The sequence below is a fragment of the Nyctibius grandis genome, chromosome 11, assembly GCF_013368605.1.
Source record: "Nyctibius grandis isolate bNycGra1 chromosome 11, bNycGra1.pri, whole genome shotgun sequence".
Lineage (NCBI taxonomy): Eukaryota > Metazoa > Chordata > Aves > Nyctibiiformes > Nyctibiidae > Nyctibius > Nyctibius grandis.
In genome coordinates this window covers 23,521,110-23,545,346 of record NC_090668.1, presented here as the reverse complement: position 1 = coordinate 23,545,346, position 24,237 = coordinate 23,521,110, and the positions used below count along the sequence as shown (strand labels likewise).

The 24,237-nt window shown below is 42.5% G+C and overlaps 1 protein-coding gene across 1 annotated transcript in view; it reads left to right on the top strand.

The window, feature by feature from the left end:
- The window catches only part of ADAMTS17 (ADAM metallopeptidase with thrombospondin type 1 motif 17), a 189,212-nt gene that overhangs the window by 118,990 nt on the left and 45,985 nt on the right, over positions 1–24,237 (top strand). Inside the window, exon 15 of the mRNA XM_068410576.1 lies at positions 10,487–10,607. Within this exon, the coding sequence (XP_068266677.1) occupies positions 10,487–10,607 (121 nt within the window). The remainder of the gene's footprint in view (positions 1–10,486; positions 10,608–24,237) is intronic.

Here is a 24,237-nt window from a genome sequence, read left to right as displayed (position 1 = left end):
TAACTTTCTCTTGTTTTATTTCTACTGTTATGTGTAGTCTGGGGCAGCTGTGTATATCCTAGAAGAACAGGCATCCATGTGGGTGGCTGGGAGGCTGTCTCTGAGGTGAGAGGGCAACCCTATTTTATAAGACCCATTGCAAGCGCTCCACAGCCCTGTGTCTTAGTCTGAGAATTATGATAAATGCCCAAGGTATGAGATTATTACTGAACAGCTGGGGATGTTCAATGATCACATTTGCTTGGGTGTAGTCATCAAATGGCTTGGGTGGGAAGGGACTTCTGTGAGGGGAGCAGATGGGAGTGGAGTTCTGGCTTGCTTAACTGCTCCATTTTGGCTATTAGAGGAATCACTGAAAAAACACTGATGCTGGAAACTGGATTATAAATTGTCACTAGCCTGTTACAAGTGTTACATTGCCAGCATCATGGTGCTTTTCAGGTCTATGTGGTTCTGGTCTAGAAATACTTAGGAAGCTTTTCAATACCAGTTGCTCCTTGGCTCCTGCAGCTGCATGAGCCAGTAGCTTCCCCTGTGTGATTTTTGTTGACTGTATTACTAGATAATGATAGAAGTGATGGTGCCAATGTGAGTTACTGGAGGGGCCCATCAAAACTGTTTGAAAGGCCTGTTTCCCTTACAGCAAGGAAAAGGTTCCCTTCCTCCCACAAACTAGGTTTTAAAGCTCCATGCAATAGAGAATACAGGTTTAAAGGAGCAGATCCTGCAGCTCAGAGCACAGCCCAAGCCAGTTTACTTTTGCCTCTCATCTGCATTGTCTTGCTTGGGTCACATAAAGAGCTAACCAGAGAGAATGTAGGGTAGGCTTCCTTCTGCTGTAACGCAGTGGGACAATGAATGGCCCCTTGGTTGTCCCTGGATGGACTGGCCAAACCCTGAACATGCTTGTTTCCTTCTGTCTCTGGTCAGCCAAGACAAGAATGGAAATGAAGATGACTGTGTTCAAGAGTCTTTGGATTTGCTTCTCTTTTCCTGGAGAGGTGTGATGGCCTATAACCATTGCAATGATGATTATTTCTTGCTAACCAAATTACATATGGAACCAAAATTAGGTGTGGGAGATCTTTGTAATACGACTCTTCATGGTTTGCTGGGCAGTGAGACAGTTCATAATGCAGCACACTGAATGCTTAGGGAGGCCATCTCTTAGAGCTGGTGTTTCAGATTCCTTGAACATTTAGTGGAGCTGTGTAGATGTGTACTAACTGGAGTTTAAAGGTTTGGACAAGGGAAGGGAGAGAAGAAAATGTTTATTTAAAGATCATAAATTACAGGAAGTCATTCAGAATGGATGCTCCTAGCACTGTGTTGCAGTTGGATTCAAGTCATTTGTCACAGACACTGTGACAGGGCAGACAGTGTTTTTTCTCTCTCCTAATCATGTAACGTGTGTTCAAAGTTTGCTGCACACATGTTAGTGATGTGAAAGACAGTTGAGTCGGCTACTGCAGCCTTACCAGTGCTGGATTCTTCCTGGCAGTTGTACCTCTGAGATTATCCTCATCTAGATTTTTATCCTATGCTAGGAGTTCCTCTTTTCAGTATTAACCAGCCGGTTGTATCCACGAGAACGGCTTCCTAGCATCACCCTTTACTTTGAGCCTTCCAGGCAGGGAGACATGACCAGGATATTCACCTGGGTATAAGAGAGGCTTTGGGGGCATAATGCAGCTTTACTAATAGCAATGCGACGAGATAAGTGAAAAATCTTTGTCTGGATTGAATTTTGCGCTGCTGCAGGAGACACTTCCCACTGTTCCCTGCCAAATGCTGCTGAAGAGGTATGTTTAATTCAGTCCTTCTAATTTATTCAAATGAAGAATCTGAACAGCAAGTTGCTGGGGAGCCAGCACGGGTTTGATTCTTTATACGCTCTTTAATACAAAGTGCATTGCATAGAGCCAGGTTCATGGTGCAACCCAAGTTACTTAATTTTTCCCTGTTTTCAGCTGTATCTGAAAAACCTAAAAAATCCATTAATAACCTTTTATAGTAAGGCCAGCTGTGCACCTCCAGCTGTGTGCCATTGACTATTACACTGGGCTGGCCAGCTTTACTGCTCCAAACATTCAGATCAGCCACAAATGGTAAATCAGACATTATGGCAATGTACATTTTCTTCTTCCAGTGAGGAGCAGTAGCCAGCTCTCCTCCAAATGAAAACCTTTATGAGCGCAGAGCTTTGGAGGTACATCATGAAAAGCAAATTGCACTCTAAGTCGGGGGCAACTGCCTTTAACTGTGCAGAGAGGTGATGACAGCTGCAGAACATTCAGTCCATTTGCATCTGGCTGAGAGAAAATGCAAAATGATCAATTCAAGCCGAGCAGATTTGAAAGCCTTGTGAACTCATTTATAATATTCTTCTGCCTTATATGCAGTTTAGTGCTGAGAATTGCCATATGTGACTGTGTACCCCATTTACCACAGATACTTGTCTAACTAGCTGCCTATTAAACCAATTTAATCGGCATATTCCTTTAATTACTTTTCTCCTCATATCTTTACCCAGTGTAGACAAAGCCTGGTAACAAGCATTGCAGGGGGCCTGGAGAAAAGAATAAGTGCTGAAATCAGAGGGTGGTATTACTGTTATTTATTTTTTTGTGTAATCCTTCTAGTCAAAGGCTCTCAAAGGCAGGGATGACACATTGCCAGTGTAACAGACAAATTCGCAGTAACCATTGTCTGTGAACATCTAGTCCAGGAAATGTAATAGCTCTTTTCCCTTCAGCAGTGGATGCTGCTAAATGAAACTCATGCATTGTTGTTGCATGATGAATGAATGTAGATGAACATGTCAAAGAAAAGAACTGTTCTTGCAAGGAGAGGGGCGTTTTGAGAAGTGAAGAAGGAACAGATTCTTTGAAGCCTCAAAATACCCTACCTGCATTTGAGCACTAAGGCAGGAGAGTTTTCCTTCAATTGTACTTTGTGAACTTATTACAGTTTCATTTTAAAGCCATGAGCTAAGCTCCAATCTAACCAGTGTGAATGAAGACTTTGATGTCAACCTCCCTATCATTGAAGCAAAATCATCATAAGCAATGGCATCCCTGTATTTATTGTCACTTACACCTGAAGGCAGCTGGAGCGAGTAAACTTGGTCAATACTTTGGTCATGCATAGAAGCACCAGAGAGTAAAGTCAGCCTGAAATTTAGCATAGGGATTCCTAAGTCACCTAGACTTTTTATAATCTTACTCCTTGTCTTTGAGACAAATCATAAGATCTTCATTCAATTTTGTCCTGCTCTTGTTTATTAGAGTTGGTTTTGAGGCTGAACTTTTCATTCTTGATATATCGTGACAGAAGTTTGCCAGAATGAGGACAAAATAAAAGCTATCTAAGAGCTTCAGTAGTTGGTCTCAAAAATTGAAAAGAGCATTACAAAGTTATACCGTTGGAAGAAACATTGTAGAGTAACAACAAATGCACTTATCCTTACCATCTTCTGAGCAAACTAGATGCTTTGTTCAATGTCTATATAGGTCTTTGATCTTTTCTTCTTGCAATTCACATAGTCTTCTAGCAAGAAGAATTTCTTTTCTCCTGAGATTTTTCAGAGTCAGAAAAGCTGTAGCAGGCTGGAGAGCAAGATCAGTCTGATGCGTATGAGGAGGAGGAGGGTGAGTGCTCGTGTCTACTTTGCAGCCTCTTTCTCTTACCAGCTTTCACACTTTGCTTTCTCTAGCAGGGACATTGCAGTCATGGTGAAGACGGGGTAGGGCAGTGCAACCTCAGGATTTTCTGAGGATTTTGTTCTTCCTCAAGACTATTCGGTGTAAGTTTCATGAGTCAACATTCATGGAAGCAGTGCGCTTTCTAACCTCTTACAGTTCTTCGCTCTGTTTGTGCTGCTGATGTTAATAGAAAACTGCTGGCAGAAGTAGAGCTAAAAAAGGTGTCAGATGTCACACAGCAGTGGTGTGGGGAGAAGACAAGCTGCTCAGCTGACTGTTGTGACGCACATGACTTTGTGCTGGCTTTTCTCAGAGGAGGATTAGTCTGAGACTCATGATAGCATGAGAACTTTCCAGTGGGGACTAGAGATTGTACTTCAGGATGTAATCTAATGTCTCGTTGAAAAGAGAGACCTCCTGTATAGCGGAACCAGGCTGGAGATCAAAGGCAGTCTTTGCTGTGATTTAACAATTTGAGGTGAAGATATTTGGGATCTATCTACAGTTTTCTCATGAACGTTTTGTTATGTCTCAGCTACCTTTACTTGCTGGTAAATCCACAGTACATTCAATGATGACAAGCCACACATTAGGCTGTCCTGGCACAACAAAAATATTATAGAACAACTTTCTTCCAAAAGCAATTGTCATACAGTATGAAAGGAGAGCACAAATTTGAAAATGGACACGTTTCAAAAGTATTTTTTGCAAATTGGATAGGCAGAGTGTCAGGAGAGGGCCACAGGTGGCAGAGGATAAATTGCAGTTGTCTAGTGGACCTGTTGCTGGCAAACAGTTTTTTACATACTCAGTACCCACTTTTTCCACTTGATTGATGCATGAAGTTCTGGCTTTGCCTTCTCACTTCAGTATTTTCCATATATTATTTGTATTCCTGCATTATAAACTGTGGTACAAGATGTTCCAGACTGGGTAACTTGTCTCCATACAACAACTTGGCTTAGCACTGTGCTTTGATAAATTATTTAGTGTAAGTGCACAAAATCCAGAAGGATTGTTTGGACTACAGAAACCTGTTGTATAATTGCCTTTTTTTTTCAATTTGTGGGTCTGTAGCAATGTAGTCTGTGGCCTAAAAAGAGTATCAGGACTTTTGGTGAGTAAGGCATAGTGACAAAAACCAAGAATTAGTTGATATCTTACTACTTTTGTAGTGTAATTTGCAGTGGGATATGAAAAAAAATCATGCTGTTTCCCCCAACTTTTCTTCTATGTTAACCCATGGAGAGCATGTAATAGTTCATTGTGTTATCTACCTTGGAGGCTTTAGATTTTGCTTGTGGCTTGAGCAGACAAGAATCAACCAGAAGGGAGGCTACAGATATATCATATACTGATAAATATATATTACTTTCAAATCCAGAACTGACATGATAGGTACCTCTTTTAAAGAATGGAAACTTGATATAAAATCCTGTGGTATCTGCAGCCTGTTGGCATTTTTACAAACTAGGGCAGAGGCAGGGTGGAATCAAGTCAGAGGTGTCAATTCAGATGAAGTTTTGGAAGGATCAGAAAGGGGTAGCTACAGAAAGCAACCGAAGAACAGAAGCAAAGGAGTTCCTGGGATGGGAAAAGGCTTTGTATTATTTGCATGTTCGCTCATATAGCCTGCTCTGCTGACAGAACACAGATTTTGACACATAAGCTTCAAGCTCTATATGTGAAAAAGTGGTTATCAAGAATAATTGTATCTAGTATCCGCATGAACTGCTAAGGGATCTAAACAGAAAGCCAATGGGCAAGTGTAATTACGTATCTAATGTGGATAAGATAATACTAATTTAAAATAGGCAGTGCTTATCTCCTGTTCCAGCAGAGCTGCTCTTATTCAGGTAAAATCTGAAGGCTCAGGAAATGACAGGAGGATATTTGCTGAACTAACTTCTACATGGGCTCCAATCCATCACACAAAATTTGTTGTGGAACAGAAATAAAAGTACCTTACAGATGAACTGCTTGATTAGGGATCTAGGTTTACCCTCCTGTACAGCTCCTGACAGACACCAATAACCCTCCACAAGGGCAGTCGTGTTTGAAACAAAGAAATAAGAATTCTCTTACCCTCAGATCTGAATGTCATTTGCTCACATATGTACGTTCCTCTTTCATGTAATCCACCCCTGGAGGTATCAATGGACACTGGATATTATGGACAAAAAATTGGCAGTGTAGATGAATCTGTCATAACCAGCGTGCTCTGTACATGATTAATTTGTAAAATGGCACATGTTGCATCAATATTTATATTTGATCCATCGAGACAGCTAGTTAGTTCGGCATATGGGAAGCATTACAGTTTTGTGAGCCTACAATGTCATTTCTTACATAGGGTGGGTGTATATAACAAAAGTAATTGTGTTTATGTAGCAAAACATACGCAGGCTGTATCAATTGAGCTCTTGCATAGCCATTGAAAATACAAATAAAAATATCATTAAAAAATATCCAAGCAATACAGAAAATAGTTCACACAGAAAAATCCAAATGATGTGTATTCAGAAGAGAAGAGGAGTTTTCCTATGCTGGAGCCAGCAATGACTGAAGCTGGAAATACCACCCAACAAGCAGTATTTTCAGATGTTTAATTATAAAAATGAGAAGAAGGGGGAGGGAGAGAAGGAAGGGTGGACTGAGACATCAGCTCAGAGAGAATGAATTTCAGGCCTTTGGCTCAGCAAACGTGCAGTTACCTGCCAATTTAAAGGTCAACGGATAGTTCCAAAACACGGTGTCAGGGTAGGAGACTGCCTGGGTTGAAGACCGTTAAGAAACCTGTGGGTATAGTTGTGACTGTCCATGCTGAGGACTTGAAGCCCCAAAAGACTATCTTTAAGTTTCTTGCCAGCACTCCCATGTTTTAATACGGGCAAGGGACTGGCTTTGATTAAAATCCACTTCCTCTTTGTCCAATTGATGCTGTTAATGGCAGTACTGCAGCACTGCAGGCTTTCAACACTAGTATGGGCAGGAGCTGGAACTCCTGGGTGGTGTCAACATCAGTCCTTTTGCCAAAGTTATAGATATCACTCTCCAAGTCCATGTTGGATGGTACAGGGAAGCTCCAAGAGCCCAAGAACAGGGCTGACAGTGGCAAATGTACCCACAGACTACTAAACAGATGGTGGTTACACCAGGCTGGCTTTTTACTTTTTATTCTTCCTTCTGAACACAGATGAGCTCCAAATGCCCTGCTCACTCCTTAATGGATCATCTTGGTAAGAGTACAAAACTGCTTCCCTTCTCACCAGTCCGTTTAAGACTGATGGAGCTGAAAGTATCCCGCTATTGCTGGATGGACTGGTCCATGGACTCAGTCTGCTCACCTGCAGGGCAACTCTTGGGTCAGAAAACACACAGGATGTTATTTGCAAGGTCTTGTAAAGCTTCCCCTTTCTGCCTTTCTGCTTCTTAATTAAAAAAAAAATCACCTTACCTTGGTCAGTGTGCTGAACTGTACAGGAAGCAGCACAAAACAAGTTAGAGGTGGTAAAGATCAAATAACTCCCTTGAACTAATTGGGTTTTAAGGGATTGTTTCCACACCATGAAAACTTGACTTTCGAGCAGTGAAACATGGGATTTTCCCTTTGCATACAGTTAATTAAACCCACAGTTTTTTTGAAAGCTTTCTGCAGGTTGAGGACAGCTCTGTCTATTTTAACAATTGACAGTATAATACATATAGCGTACAGCACATGTCAGTGAGATGTTGTACAGACTCGATAGGTCTTCCCCCTGGTCTGGTGGGGCTTGGGCTTCAGCCTCTGGCCCCCAGTGCTGGAACCTCAAGGGCTTTTTTGCCTTGGAGAACACTGGACATATCTCTCAACTAACAGTCCAAGGACTGCTGACAGATGCTTTCCTCCCAGGAAGGGTGATGCTCACTGTGTTTTGCTTCCTTGCCCTTCCAGTCCTGTCTCTTCCCCTTTGCCACTTGTTTTAAGAATAACAGTATTTTCAACTTGGGGAGTTTTCCAAGGATCCGAGTGACCGAGGTGGTCACTGTAATGTGTTTCTAAATGACTTTGTAGCTTTTGGAATCTATTGTCAAATCTTAACAAAAGCTGTTTCGTTATATTCTGTTATTAAATACACTTCTACTTTGGAAATGATTGGAGGGCTTGAGGAAGGGAAAATGGGCTCTAATGTTTATGTAGACAAGAATAAAGTGCTTCCAAGGTATCTTTTCCCCCATAAAGTAGCAAGAATGCACCAATTTTCATCTTGAAGCCAAGAAAGAAAACTGTTTTATTCTCTTTAAAGATTTCCTTTGTAAGAAGCCATTTCCTAGCCCAAATATCATGGGGACTTTAATCTTCAAGCCCTGGATTGAAGGGAAAGTCTGCCCTGTGGATGGGAGGGATGGTGCCCTTGCAGGGAAGGCTGCAAGAGCCATTCCCAGTTCCTCCACTCACAGGGAATTAGGGTGAAGATGAAAGGTAAAAAACAGCAAAGGTTTTGGGAGGTACATTTGTGGATTCAGTGGGTGCTCTTTCCATGCCTTCAGAGAGGGTCTCTCAAGTCAAAGTGTGTCAGTAACCTAATAAACATGGGAGGAAACGGCTTGTCTTGAACCCCAGCGTCAGAAGAGGGGGGACTTACTCTTTCTGAGGCTTTGCTGGCTTGCACTGGTTTACATTATCTGGGAAACTACAGGGAAAATGCAAAGCGTGTGATTGCTAACTCCCCATTCTTTGCCTGCCTCTGGTACAGTCCTGCAGACTCCTCATGGAGCACTGGGAATAAGTGTGGTTCAACACTCATTATATTCCCTTTATTCATTTGTGTGCTCACATAGTGCTAATAACAATGCAGTACAATAAAAGATAGCACTAGAGTCTTAAATTAAATGCAGCCTTCCCAGTATCTCAGCAGGGTGGCAGGCAGGCATATATTTCCAGCTGCCTTTCAGCAGCCCCATTAATAAATCATATTTATTTTCCTGGAAGGAGAACTGCTGGGACATCCTTCTGTTTTGGGGGCAGAATCACATTCAATATCCCAAAATTATTTGTTGGACATGGGTGTGAAGTTTAGGCTTGAGAATTGCAACTGCCAGAAACTCCATGGTCTTCTTCCTACCTTCCTTTAACTCCCTTTAACTACAGGTTTTTTCCTGTAGTTCTTGTCCACCGACTGACATGCTGTTCTAGTTAATGAGCAGCATTTCCCTTGTATGCATTTAGGATGATCATCCTTTCTCAGCATGTGTCCTCTAATGATTTACCCAGACAAACACTGCAGCAGAACACATCTGAATGCTGGCCATCTTTGATCCCTGTAGTCCATCTGGACGTAGACAGTGGCCAGTGTCTTCTGAAACAAGGGGAACGTTTGAGTTCAGGTCCAAATTACATTACTTACACGCAGACAGTCTCAGATAAACAGCCCAAGTTCTCTTAATATTTCCCTGCTTACCCTATTTTTCATAATGTTTGTTGTTTTGATTGTTCCCTAAGATATCTCTCCAACTTTCCTCTGGCTTTATTATAAGAAGGCAAGGAAGGGAGAGACCCAACAGCCTTATTCAAATAAGCATTATTGGTGACAGTCCTGCAAACTCATTTGCCAAGAATCTGTTTATCTACAGAGAGTAAATCTTCAACTTATTTTTAATAGTGGAATGTCTGCTAGTAAGTTGCATAATGACAACTCTTATTTCAGTAGAAATTTATGTTTTAAGAGTGAATTGCTGATTATTTTTAGGGTCTTACGTGGACAGAAAACAATTTACGTAGAGTAATGACAGTAAGTCTTATCAACCTCAAGGTCTGCAAATGTGCAATGGTCATCACCGCAACCTAGAAACGGTTTGTGAGTAAGGAAGATTGCCACGACAATCTCTATAGCTACAGGGAGAACACTGTGACTATTCTAGTAATACTTGTCTATGGAAGCAAAGCTGCAGATTAATATTTGAAAAAGTTTAGGTAGGCATAGAAAATTATGAAAATACCATTTAAAATGAAGCTTTAGGTGAAATTGTTAGGGGTTTGGGTTTTTTTTACAATTGAATGTCTAATACAGTGCAAACATCTGGAAAATTTCATAATTGTATAAGCAATCTTATGGCACAGATTGGCCAAATATGAGCTTGACCTGCTTCCATTGAAGTACTTTTGCATTGCAGGTATCTTGAGCCATTTGATTAATGAGGTCTTTTTTCAGGTATTGCAAAAGTGTTATGAGAAATGAATGTTACAGTCCCGTCAAGATCCCAATTTGCAGCAGAGCTCATTCAGTGAGCAACACACTGGAACTTGTAGCAGCACTCTGAATTTCTGTGTGGTGAAGGGCTATGCCCAGGATTCTGGCTACTTGGATTAATTTTCATTTACGGAAGTCACATTTGTCTCTTCTCTAAATTAAGAATCACAGTAGTGGTCTGTTTGTCTGGGATGTCTTTGAGCTCCTCAGATGGAAATTGCTATACGAACACGAAACATCGTTTTAATCTGTTGTGTTTGAAGGAAGTTAGAGTGGGTTAGTATGAAATCTATGATGATAACTGGAATAACTAGTGTTTGTAAAGCTCTCTTCAGTTAAATCTTCTGAATAGAGTTCATGCTCTTAGTGTTAGAGAAGGGAGTTGCTGAATAACCAGCTCAACACCATTCCAAATGAGTGCTCCCCCAATTCACAGTGTTCTCTTTCCATTCAGGTTTTCAGTCAGATGTCTATTTTAGTCTTGACCTCAATGTTTAGAGATACTTTAACCTTGCAAACAAAATAATGGGGCCCTCTGGTTGTTGTCATTAGAAAATTGGCTGCGATGGAATCATTGGCTCAGCTGCCAAAGAGGATCGCTGTGGAATCTGCAGTGGTGATGGCAAAACCTGTAAAGTGGTGAAAGGCGACTTCAACCACACCAAGGGGATGGGTGAGTAACCCTCAGCAGCGTTTTAGTGGAGTGGAGGTTTTCTTAACTGCTTGAGGAGAGTTAGAGTGGTAGTAATAGCTCTTCTTCTTGGATAGCATTGGACTCATCTGCTCTAGTAAACATATAAGAAACACAGAACAAAACCCAACTCAATTCAAATGTGATATTCTGTCTGCTGCTTGTTCAGTTGCCCAGATACCAGCCATTGCCTCTGTCTGAAATTCAGAATGAAGTTGTGTTTCTCATTTTGAATGCGACTGGTGCCGTTGATTTTAAATAAGAGACAAAATCACAGCATGTTTTCTAGTGGGAGCGAAGTCTGATTCCAGCACCATCTTTGAGCTCTTTGACAGCTTGGAATGATGCGTGTTGCAGATGATTCATGTCATAATCAGGATATCTCAGTTAAATGAAAGAGAATTCTCCTCTGAATATTTTTACTGATTCCTTGCCAGCAACAGTATCCAGTATAGGATACAAGAGTTTCTGGTCAGAGTTAAGACTTTCTCCTCTCTTGTTAAACATTAAAGTATATACAGCTTGGTGTTTGAATTAGTCTTTGTTCCAGAGTTTCTGTATTGTGCTTCTGAGAAACCTGTTAGCACACATCCTGATCAGGCAAAGGGAGGGAAAGCAGATTCAGGATTTGCAAGCTGCTCCAAGAGGAAGGAATTGTCCAGAAAATATTATTTCACATTCAGTGAATACAGAGTTGCCATTTCTGTATGGAGAAATACATTCAACCCGTGCTACTCCAGGACCGAGTTCAGCAAAGCACATACAGATTCCCTTTAAGCACACCCTTCAATTCTGTTTAGTTACTAAAGCAGCACCAGTGCTTAGCAGCTTCCTCTGATCAAGGTCTCCGCACTGAATTTGAGGCTCTGATTTTGTTCATTGACCTCTTCTTCTGCACCCTCCTCCTGATCTGTGGAGCCAGCTATGATCTGTCACCTCCTTTGAGATGCAGGTAGGATTTCTCACCTGCACCACATCTTTCTGGAGCACACTTGTGCTGTTGCATTGCTAGGCCTGTTGAATGAATTCCTGCGTTATTGCCTTTGACTCTTTTGTCTCAGTTATTTTCCACCTACTTATGTCAAGGCGTATGCCTTTGATGCAAATAGTGGGAAAAGTTTCTCATTTCCATTGAAAAAACCTAATCTCCATTTCTGTAGCGGATTTTATAGCTGTTCGTGAACTTCTTAATTGCTCCTGAAGAGTAACTATCTTTTATCTTTTCCAATGAGACTACAAAACATCTTGTGCAGACAAATAAGAAATTTCTGGGTCGCTGCCAGGGGATTGCACCCGTTTCCAACTAGACAGACTGCTTGAGGGTGGTAACTTTACAAGGCTGTAGGAACAGAATAGTTTCAGCCTTGACTGGTTGTTTGGCTGCCAGGACACTACAGGAGGCTCTCACCCACAGCGCCCTGTAACCTGATGATACAGTCAGTGTTCTTGACTGACGAATCATAGTCAGTGTTCAAGCATTTATTGATCCTTTTTCTTTGCTGATCATCTCAGAAGTGCAAACCTGTCCAAATGTTGCTTTGTCAATGCAGTGTTTCCACCTTTACCCATCTCACATAATCTATAAAATAATTGTTTTTACAGTTATAATCTCTGAAACATTTATTAGATGTTTTGATTTATTAATTTTAAACAGAATTTAATTTTATGTGGAATAGTTTTAAACGGTGCCATCCATGACATGCCGTTCTAGGTTGAAAAGCATCTTTGCTTTTTATTTTTTTTAATTATGCTCTTTTAATGAGCATCCGAGCCTACTAAAATGGAAAGAATATTTACAGTCTTTTAATTGTTCACTGTTTATGTTGTCCTGCTTTTGGATTTCTTTTATGTTAGACACTGAAAACATACTTGTTCGTTTCACTTCTGATTCCCAGCTCTGATTCTGCAAACATTTTGTGCATTGTGAGTTACTCCCATCAATTTCTATTCATATAGTGCTGTTTTGCAGAATCAGGTCCTCAGGTTGACTTACTGAATCTCATGCAGCAGGCAAAACTCCAGGGTTGGATCTGAGGTATCACAAGTGAACATGAGGTTACTCCAGAAAAAAATTGGCCTTTTTTCTTTAAATTGACATTTAAGCAAATATGTACAAAAATCTGACAAAAGTTGGGGCGAAGGAGAATACACAATGTGTCTACGGTAACAGATTAAGTTTGGATCTGTGAATGATTGCACAGTCAGTGGCAAATTCCCACGAACTTGCTGCGATCCAAGTCAAGGCCAACACACTGAGTCAAGTATGCTGATTTATTATTTCAGAAGAGAATAGACTTCAAATATCAAGACATTGATTGTTCTGGAGTGGTATCTGTTTCGGGAATTGTGGCTGCAACCTTGGGCCAGATCCTCAGCTGCTCTGCACGTGGGACTGCGTTGACTGCAGCATTGGTCCCTATACGTCCTGTGATTGCAAATTATGTTGTCAAGTCCTATTAACTGAACTAAATCCATGCCTACTCCTTTCTGTTTCTTAGTAACCAATAGTCATTGTAAGAAGGTTTCCACATGTGTGATGGCAAAGGCAAAGGCTGTTCCCAAGTGTTTCTCGTGTAAGATACTTGAATGCTGTTTGCAGTGTCAGTGGGTGTTGGTGACATCCTTTGGTGTTGGTTCTTTGTCTTCTTTTGGTTGGATTAGATGGGGAGATTGGGATCAAAAGCCACGGATAAACTTCAAGTCCTCTTACTATTTAGCCTGGTTTGCGAAAGATACCAAGTACAGGTCCTTTCCTTTTAGAAAACCTATCTGCATGAAAGAAAGACAAATTTTTGTTAATCAAGTAAAAAGAACCAGGCCTATTTCTTTTTTTGCAACCTTAATGTCACAGAAGAGGTATTGCCACCCTGATGGGGCACGATGGTGGAACATTCAAAGTGCCTCGTAGGAGGTCCAGCAGTTCAGATCTTGCCACCTGTGATCCAGCTGTAGATGGATTCCACTTCTCTTTTGAGGAGGAGGTCTAAAGCCTTTATTTGTGATGCTAAACATCACATACACTTGTGTGCAGCTGGCTGTCTTCAGTAGGCCAACTAAATGCACTGTTTAGACTCAGGTTTACTTTTGACTGGCAGCATGCCCTGTACCTATTTCTACAAAATAATTTTTTTAAAAAAAAGCGCAGACTTGTTCTGAAGTCCATCTCTGTCTCCCTGCCACTGTACAGGGGACCTAGAAATAAAGGGCAGCTCTTTGGCTCATATCTGATGGGTAGCTGGTTTATCACTGACTTCTGTCCAGACTTTAAGGCTGTGCCTGTAATGCTCAGGGACCTGCATTGAGAAAGAGAGCTGCATCTGTCTTTCTTGATTTTTCTCAGCCATATCAAGATTTTCATTGCTGCGCTTTGCTTGTGATCCAAAAGAAGGACCACAGATATTTGGATTTTTCTAATGGCAGAACATAATAAGGTGAGATGTGCCAGTTGTTCTAACTATTGTCTGGGGAAATGAAGGGTGTGTCTTTGCTAGCAATTTTTCTTTTTAAGATGGTGAAAAAGCAGGCTTTTTATTGTGTACGTTACTTGTCCAGCACATATTTAAAAGAAAGAAAGGATATTTGAGCAGTAGTGCTGTAGTGCTGCCTAGGAGCATCTGTAGCCAACAAAAGAAACACTTTTTGTCAATAGGGTGTACATCTAAATGATGAGAAAATAGAGCCCTAGGGCTAACTCTGGGATGTCTTCTAAGGGTTTAAGCAGAACATGCAAGTTAGAAATCCCGGCAACCAACTTTGCAGCAATAGTAGGAGGCTTTGAAATCTATCCATGGCTCCCCAGTGAAATGATTTCCTTCCAAATTAACTATCCCATGGCTGGAAGCAGACAGGTGCCGACAGAGGAATTACTCTCAAGCTAATAGCAAGTGAGGATTATTAGTATTCAGAAAATGGACACGTAGTTACCACTGGACATATTTCCACTCCACTGCAACAACTAGCACTCAGCAAATGGTGCAAGGTGGGAAGGGTCATGGAAACTGAGATGTCCAGCTGGTACTTACCCCTAAAATATTGAGGAAGCTGTGCTGGCCACGACCAGCAGGTGGGCAGGGCAGTCTGATTTCCTTGGCTTCTACCCTGAGATCTTTGTTCAAAGCACTTTTGGGAAGTTTGATAATGGGGTGAGCACTGTTGACTTTCTGACACCTGATTTTCATGTGTGTACAGGGATGAGATATGAAGGTACAGTGCCCAGACATCAGTACTTTCAGCCATGGGATAATTTTTCCTTTACCTTGGAGTCCATCTTTCATTGCCATGTGAACCAGGCAAACAGTTTTGTAGTAGATCAGTGACATTCTGAAGTTCACACTAAACTTTCTGTTCTTTCTGGGAATAATAACAATGGCTAACAATGCATTTTCCTGTGTGAGCTGCTTTCCTCTTGCAAATCTCTCCAGCATTTAAATGAAGATACAGTAGCCACTGTTCACATATTAATCTCCCTGATGACAAAGCCACCCCTTTGTTCTGGTGTCTCTCCTAATATGAGTTACACCATATAATTTGTATCTAGGATTTGCTTCAATCACGGTCTTACATTCCCGAGACACTGATGTAATGCAGATTATCCAGAAAGATTGGTACGTGCCAAAGTAACTGTTCCCAAGGTGGAGTATACTGCATACAGCACTATAAATTATCAAATAATGAAGTTCTCCTGTTGTACTTTCAAAGCCTCATCTTAACAGGCTGATTTATGGGTGAAATTACTAGAAATACTGCCTGATAGTTGCCAAATCTCATCAGTCTTTAACCAGTTCCTCATTTAAAGCAGAACTTTAAGCCCAACCTTGCAAACCCCTGCATTGCAGACAGTTATCCTAAGACCTAACAGATCTTTGAGAGTCCTTGACTCAGGGCCAACTCTGAGACTTTTTTTGGTCTTACTAGCTGATACTTGATAATCTTTCTGGCAATCTGCAGTTACAGTTTGCTTAATAAAATGTGGCTGGAAAACAATGGATGTGTTTTCTGGTGCAGTTATCTCAAAGATCAGGAATATTCTGTGACCAGAAGCCTCACATTAGCTCTAAGGACCGGACTGGAGTGGTGGTAGCGATCTGAGTTTGTACCAGTGGCAAATTTGCATGGATGTTATATAGTCTGTTTGCAACAGGATTTGACCACTAACTCACACAATATTGCTGGAAATAATGAATGAGAGTGTCAAGACGCTCCCGGTGGGACATGCCCAAGAATTCTGCTTCATCTCTGAAAGGACAGGTCCGATCCATACGACTTCAAGGGGGTTCACAGTACACTAACAGAAGAGTGAAGGTCAGCAGTCGGGTTTGTGCCACATGATCTCAGTGAGTTAGCACAGTATGTTTCTTCTTATTCAGGAGCTGTGAATACAACCCCAAAAGCCATCAATCAGGATTAGAAATTACATGAGGAGAAAAATCTGGTATAAGACCAAACTAAATAGTCTCCAGAACTAATACGCTATTAATAGCTTACACTCTGCTATTTACCATTGTAAAAAGTAACATAAAAGTCAACTTTTCCACGTGGTGTTTCTCTCATGGCACAGTGATGAAATGAGAGCATATTTATGGCACTAGCTGAGCCTCAAGCACAGCTCCACAGCTCGCTCACCTCTAAAGCAGTGTGACACACTCCTGGCTGCTGCTGGGTCAGGGGACGGATCCAAAGTTCACTGAAGTTAGTGACTGGCTTTCCACTAAATTCAGTGTAACTTTATATCCAACCCCTGCAAGATTTAGCTCTTGGCATTTGTATCTGGCATGTGATTTAAAAAATAAATAAGTAAATAGTCCCCCAGTAAGTAAATTACCTGAAACTTGGGCATGTTCCGAACTGGCTTGCTAACAAGGGTGTTCAGGTGTGTCATAGGGTCTGTTTCTCCATGATGGACTGTCATTAATCACACCTTTGCTGTGTGCTCATGTCTGGTGGTAATTGTCGGTCGGGTTCATATACAGATGCATGGGGTGCAGTGAGGATGTTTGATTTCTGGAACACTCTGTTTTGACTGTGATTTGGTATCTCAGCTGATGAAAAACCAACTCCTGGCAATGTCTAGAATAAAATCCAACATCTGTTTGCTTTGATTTCATAACAGATTTCAATATTGCCTTAAAAAAATTGACCCTGGAAGTAATGATTTTTCCCGGTGAAACTCACCTTGTAATAGTGGATGGGAGAGCCCCTGCTCTGGCTGCTGTACACAGACATGCTTTGCAGTTCTGCTTCCCTCTTTCTGTTTTTCCTGCAAGGGGTGACTGACTGGTTCTGAGATATCCTGAGTAAGGGAAAAGTGAGGAGGAACAAGGGCAAAAAGCACTGAGCTGAAGAGTCAAATTGAAAGTGTCATTCAGATACAGTGACCAGGGAAAGAGGGAGTGTGTCTAGCCCCAATCAGCTATCCAGCCAATGCACCTCGTGAAGCCCAAGAGCTCAAGCCATATTCATAGCACAGCAAAGGGGCTGGGCACTGCTAGTTCAGACAGGTAGAGATGAATCCACAGTCTGAGATCCAGAATCCCCATCTGTCTCACCTCATGTCATAGTGGTAAAAGAATCACTTAGTCCTGAGATGCATGAGGCTGTGAGCATCCTCCTTTGAGGCCCTCAGTATCAGTGTGGCAGAAGCACGGCCATTCAGCTGCACTTGTCCCTAAAATAGCTCCCAAAACGTTGCTGAATGCTAGAGAAGTCACTGCTCCTTACGTCAGCACTTCTCCAACCCATTGCTCTAGGCTATCCACAATTTCCATAAGGGCAGGGCTGACACAGAACCGTTTCACACAGCCCTTTAAAGCAAAAAAAAGGGATGAAGGAACATACAGGATAAGCTACTTAACATCTAAAAGAAAGGAGAGAGCAATAACCCAAAAGAGGTGCCAAGTCATACACTGTGAAGTAAACTGGGTGGCCAATTAAAAGGAATCAAATCATGGCTGTGATGAGATTAGTGTCATTTACAGGGGCCTGATTCAGAGTCCAATGAAGCTGGTGGAAAAACTCCGCCTGGCTCCCAGACCACTGAAATGGACCCTAATGTTCCTCAGCTTTATAGTTTGAAGGCACCACTTCCACCCCATGGAACATGTACGTAACTCCACGTGGCTCTGTGGTGGGGGAAAATAGGCTACATTTCCTTGTAGCTCCTAATTATTCTTGCTGTTCTTCTGTTAGTCAAAAGTGATATAATTGCATCATGTTGCTGGTTGTTGAAGGAAGCGTGAAGAGGCCAAGAGAGTTTCAGAAAGATAAAAACCAAGAGAAGTCTATAAAAATAAGATAGGGAGCTCTAGAAACTTCCCTACTGTGTCAGATGCTCAGATGGTCTAATTTGGCATGTGCATCTGCTGGCAGCATTTGGAGGTGACTGGTAGTTAGTCCTTGAGAAACTTTCAGCTCTGCTGTTGCATTGTATCTGAGCTGTGGAATTCTATTTAGCGGCCTGATGCAAGGAGACTGTTACCATTATATCCTCCAGAACTTTTGTATAAAGCTGAAGTGTAAGAGAAAACATTTTTTTTTCCCCCACTTATTCCACTAATTCCTGGTTTTTAGTTTTAGCATCGTCAAAGTGTTTTGTGGAAGTGAGTCCTTTCTGATACTGATCACAGCCTCGAGCATGAGTTTTTTGGGAGGGGAAAGCAGAAGCATCTTTTGGAAACTTCATTTCAAATCACAGATATCTGTTTTGTGATGCACAGCGTTGCTCTTGACAGTGACACTTTGCATCAGCTCAGGAGCAGTCCTCATGCATCCCTGTCAGTACTGCAGGAGAGCCAGGGTGATTCAAAGGGAGCAAATCTAATTAGGCCCAAGCACAAGCCTTAAGTCACAATTAAGCAGCACACGTGCATTTTTCTCCCTCTTCTCAGGCTGAAATGTTAGTCATAACCATGCATGTCACAGCAGTGAAACTTGGCTGCCAACGCAGGATCTCATTTGAAGTGTTTCCCACCCGTTCCCCAACCTGGGCAGGAGTTGATTTTTTCCTGGTGAGATGCTGAATGATTGATGCCTCTGGCTGTCTGTGGCATGCTCTCATCCGTCTGCCCTTTTGTTGCCGTAGGTTACATCGAAGCAGCTGTGATCCCTGCAGGTGCTCGGCGGATCAGAGTGGTTGAGGATAAACCTGCTCACAGTTTTCTGGGTAAAAAGACAAAAGAAAAAAAAATGTTTTGCTTCAAAACTCAGCTCTGTTTTCTGTTAAAATGACCCTTCTCTAAATGACCTGTAAGATGGTAGCTTTGTTGTTGCCAGGAAGCGGCTGTTGATTTCATTCTTGTTGCAATCTCTCTGCTTTCATGGCTTAGTTTCGTGATGTTTGCTTCATGTGATAGTATGTGACACAGGCCCTGCGCAACCTGAAAGGACCGGAGAGTACTTTTATGTAGACAGAAGAGCTCCTGAACAGGACTTGGCACTGGGTTGAACATAGCTGTCAGGGGCGCAGAACACTTTGGGAGGGAGTGGGAAAGAGAACAGTGCATTTAGAGAAAGGAATGGTGGAGATACAGATAGGAAGGTGCCCAGCTCAGACTGGAGCAGAGGCAGGACAGGGCAGCTGATAGCCCTCAGTAACCTGACCATGAGGTTGCCTGCGCTCTGAGATGGGCTAGCTGCAGCCTCTAGTCCACTTGCCTCTATTTTCTCAGGCCAAACAATTTGTTTAATCCTCTTCTCATTTCTATTTCTGCATTCCTTTTGAGGGGAACAGGCTTTCTCTCCTCTTTTCCCTGCTGGAAACAAAGTTTTAGGCATGGGTGAGGGGTCAGATTTGTGCGTGAGATTGTTGTAGGGAAGAGTCTGTAAATGAATTTGTTGTCCAGTTACTAATTGCTTAAAGACTGGAAGAGCATTTGTAAAATGCAAGCAGTCAGCTACAATATACATCTGTCAGTCTGGTCTTTTGCCTCTTCTCTCCAATGTTAGGGGTGTTTCTTTTTGTGTCATTACTGTGCAATAGATGAAGGGTTTTACCTCCCATCTATTTCTAGGGAGACCAAGTCACAGAAATGCTAATGCCTCATTGCCCTGAATTCACACAGGAAGCCTGTGGCAGAGCAGGGAGTTGAAGGAACATTGTCCAAGGCCCAAAAGAACACCCAGCACATGGAAACATCCTTTGCACACTCAGAGCTGCATGGCCATGCATAAACAAGAGATTTATTCTGTCTCTGTTAAATTCTTTATGCTGTGTGGGAAAGCAAAAGGATAAGAGAAAATCCCAGTCTTCCTCCTTTGTTCGGTGAACTTCTGCAGCTTATAGGTCCCTGCATTGTCAAACCTGAGCTCTTCTTGCTGTTGTTGAACTCATTAACACGTTAGTTTTCTCCTTCCATATCAAACAGTGTTTCAGCCCTTCCAGGTGCTGATATTCTCATTGCAGTGGTTGGAACAGATTTCATGTTCCAGCTGTCCCTTAGCCTGGGAAGTGTTAGGTACCGTTTTCACTTGTGCATGTTCTGGTTCTCTCAAAGTGAGCTGCTCAGAGTGGAGATGCTGCAAGGTTTGGGATAGAAAAGCACTTTGAAAGACAGAATTACTTCCAGAGATATATCAAGCCTGTGGTAGGAACTCTAAGAGGATTGCAAAGCTCATTGCTCTCTGTTTTGCGGAAGGGGAAACGAAGGTGTTGCAACTTGCTCATGGCTATGCAGGGAGTCAGTAGAAAAGTCCAGACTAGGACCCTTGGTTTCTGATTTCCATGTCTTTTGCTTATAATCCTCCATCTCCGCAGCCAAAAGGAGATGTTAATATCCAGTACTGGGATACAGGATGCCACTGAAAACATTTGCATTGTGATTGTGTCTTAGGATTTCAGGTCTAGTGCTGTTGGTTTTCTGTCTTGAGATGCTACCAAAGTTGGCAATATCACTGGGAAAGATGCTTTTGTTCTCTGTCTTTCATTCCAGATTCAGGGGAAAAAAAAAAAGGGCAAATCATGTCATTCAACTGCCCTTGGGTCAAAAGCATTGGCATCTGTGGCCCCTTCCTGGTAGGAAGCACGTATCACTACTGCTAGTATTTCCACTAATGCTGCAGCCAGCTTGCTGGGAGAGGATTACGCCTACACGTAAGATGCTTGACATAGTAAAACACTGGTGGAACAATGAGAACCAGTGTTTCCTTGGGTTTTGCAAATACTCTGCCTTCTGGAAGCCAGCCTTTTTGTTTGTCTTGGTGGGATTTGCACAGGGTATTTGTCCAGGGCTTGGGCATTAGCAGATAGCTGCAGCACTGAGTCTTATGTGGAGCTAGTGACTGCCCTTCATTGTGACCACATAACATTGACTAAAGCAGATATTTCCCCACTGGGTGGTGAAGATTAGGATTGTGTATGTTTGAGAGCAGCATTTGGCCCTGTGTGCATCACATAAAGATAGACAAAAATCTGGCTATTTTAAAGCTTATGAATTGCTCTTAGCTCTTTGGTTCATGGTCAGGAGCCAGGACAACCTCTCTAAGCTTTCCAGCATTTTCTCTTTCAAGGAACACTGGACACAAAGAAAAGATACCCAATGTCTTGCTAAACTAAGCTGAAGAATAGCCACAGGAGTATTCCAATAGGACAAAAAAATATGACCAAGAAAACAAAATCCAGTCACTCTGATAGGCCTCTTAATGCTTTGTAAATCCAGGTCTGAGTATGGAAGGATTTTCTATTTCAATTACACTGACAAAGTTGAGTCCAATCAGGTCCTATTTCCACCCAGAACCGGGTACAGCACTTTGAAAATGAGCCCGGCATAATTTGGAATCATTATTCCATGTGCTGGGAGCAGTGCCTGAAGAATTTCCCTCCACCTACAGGCAACCCACGCTGGCTGCCTTGGCTGGCTGTAACACTTTAAACCCACCTTGAGCAGGAAATGCCTCGGCAGTTTGTGTCCACAGGCTGGGAAGCAAGCTGGAGGGACCCAAGGTGGAAATAAAGATCTGACTAGATGCCAGGTTTAGAAATAGATTGGTCAGTTCCTGTCTTCCAGCCAACAAGAAAAAAAGAAGTTATGGGTTGTTGCTGGGGTTCCTTTTTCTTTTGCTCTTCTGCTGTACAACTTTGAGCCAGAAAAAGTGTAGAGACGTAACAGTGGGTGCTTGCTGCTGCCTAAATGCACCCACAGTGGGGAGAAGAGAAAGAGCTGTGCTCCGCTATCCTATTTGACTGCAGTTCTCCTGGGACCCTTTGCCTCAAATCCACTGTTACATCCAAGGCAGAATAAATCCTGTGGGTGCTAGTTTAAATCAGCGAGGACTGCTTGGCAAAAAGGGCTCACAACTGCTTTCCTGTTTGGGCCTTTCCACCACAGGCAGACAAGTTTTGTCAGAGAAGACTGCATATATCCTGGTCTCCTCAGCTTCTGCCACTGAGCTCTCAGGGAGGTTGGGCAAGTGTTGTTTGTTGCGTGCTTTGGTTTTTCTCTAAAATGGCAGTAAAGATATGTGCTGTCTTGCAAAGTGCTTCTGCAATGCCTGGGTGAAAAGCACAGCATTCAGTAAGAGCAAAAGGCCCTATTCCCCCCACTGAACTTAGTACTGTCACCTCTGGAGCTAGGCAGAGCCAGGCCTGCAAGAGCTGTGTGTGACGAAAGCCATTGGAGAAAGAGCAAGGAGACAAGGAGGTTTTATAGCTGCAGCATTGATCCTTACTGATGGGGCGCTTGCGTGCAATGAAGACAAACAGTGGCAAAAAAAACTTTGGCCCAAATACTCTGCTGAGTTTCCAGTGTAATTCCTGCAATCCTCAAAGAGCACCTTTGGGGACAGGGCTGTTTGGAAACTCTCGGTCTCCTCAGTCACTAAGGGAGCAGTGCCTGCAGCAATCAAAATCAAACCTTTCCCAGAAAAGAGGTCCACAAAGATTAAACATTTTGGTTTTCATCAGCAAGCTGTCTGCCTTTGATGATGGGCTGGAACCAAAGCATAGTTTTGGTCTTTCAAGCTCTTACACACTGTTTTGAGCATGTGCTGTGATATCTTTACTAGTCAGCCATGCTGCATGGAGATAGTTTTATCTCATCCACAGCTTTGATTAGTGATGTTCACGGCTCCTCAAGGCCAGTGTGTTGGCTGCTTTGATCTGCCTGGAAGCCACTAGGTTTTGGCAGAGGAAAGCAATCCTACTTCAGAATGCTGTCTGAAGTTTGCAGAAGGTACTTTGTAGATCGAGGAACAAAGCAGGAAGAGAAGTAAGCCGCAGACAGAGTTGTATTGCTGTAGCATGCGAATACCAGGACACCAACACACCTCTAGTCTATGTGCCAAAAAGAACTTTCCTCAGAAGAAACGTTCCCCCACATGCATCCCACCCCTTCTGGGGAAACTATACCTGCAGTTTCCCTTCACCCTGATTTTGGAGCCTCTAATGGGACCATGAGAGCTGCCAGGAAGGTTGTGTGCAGCAGGACAGAAGGATATTCCACCTTTCTCCAGTAACTGTCCAGGATGCAGATCCTTAGAAAGGCACACAGAGACGCAGAGGACATTGCGACCTCCACCTGCTCCAGGCTTCCCCAGAGGTTAGACGCTACAAATGATAGTCAGTCGGTAAATTGAATGTGCCCTGAAATACTCCTGGGCATTGAGGCCAGCGGTCATGGAGCATCTTATGTATGGGCTGTCAGCCTCCAGTGAAGGGGGGCTGCCTGCATACTGCTTATTGGGAAGGGACCCTAGATAGTCCTGGATCCTGACCCACACTAGGAGTTATTTGGGAGAATTCAAGTTGACCTGGGCCCTAAGGTATGCTAGGGACCATTTTAACGACATAGAGGTTCCCAGGTGCCTGGGAACATGTCTGCGCACAGTCTAAAAATAGGTTTCCACTGTGAGATGCTGCTCTGTGCTGGAATCCATTCAGGTATCTCCTCTTACATTCAGCAGACCCTCTGGGATCTGTGGAGCCAGGCACTTGTCCTGTTGAGCCAAATAGAACAGTTTTTCAGAAAACCCCCTAAAGACAAAACTAACAGGGATTTCCTTCCTCTTAAAACTCATTTGGGGAAGGGGTGAGCTGGGCTCTCATTTCTTGAGGGAACCTTCATTGTAATAGCTACATAAAAGGTGTTAGACATGGCCAACAGTAAATTAGACCCAAGTGGTAAGTCAGCTATGTTGTGAGGTTGACGAGTCCAGTTCCTTGTCTCATATGCATATTAGGCAATTATATATAGCCTAAACACACCTAGAAGGGCTTGCTGGCTATGGGGATTTGATCCAAAGAGATGACAATGGGAGATTTTCCTATTGACTTGAAAAGGCTTTAACCTTCTTGCAACACACTCAGTTAAGTGAAAGCCAAGGTTGTGTTTTTTACTGGAAGAGAATAAAATAGGCATGAAATGCTGGAGGTTAAGAAAACATCTTGTTAAAGGCTTAGCCAAAAGACACAGTTGACCTTGAACTAAGGAAGCCCAGTAATACACAAACTATTCTGTCTGTCTGATGTCAGGGCAAATTTGATCATGGTGCATGGATATCCACAAAGGGGCCTAGGACTTTCTCTCTGTTAGAACAGGGTCTGCCGATTTTCTCTTCCCTCAGTGCATCACCCAGACATCTGAATAACTGTGCTTCCATTCTGATGTAGAAAACACACAAATTC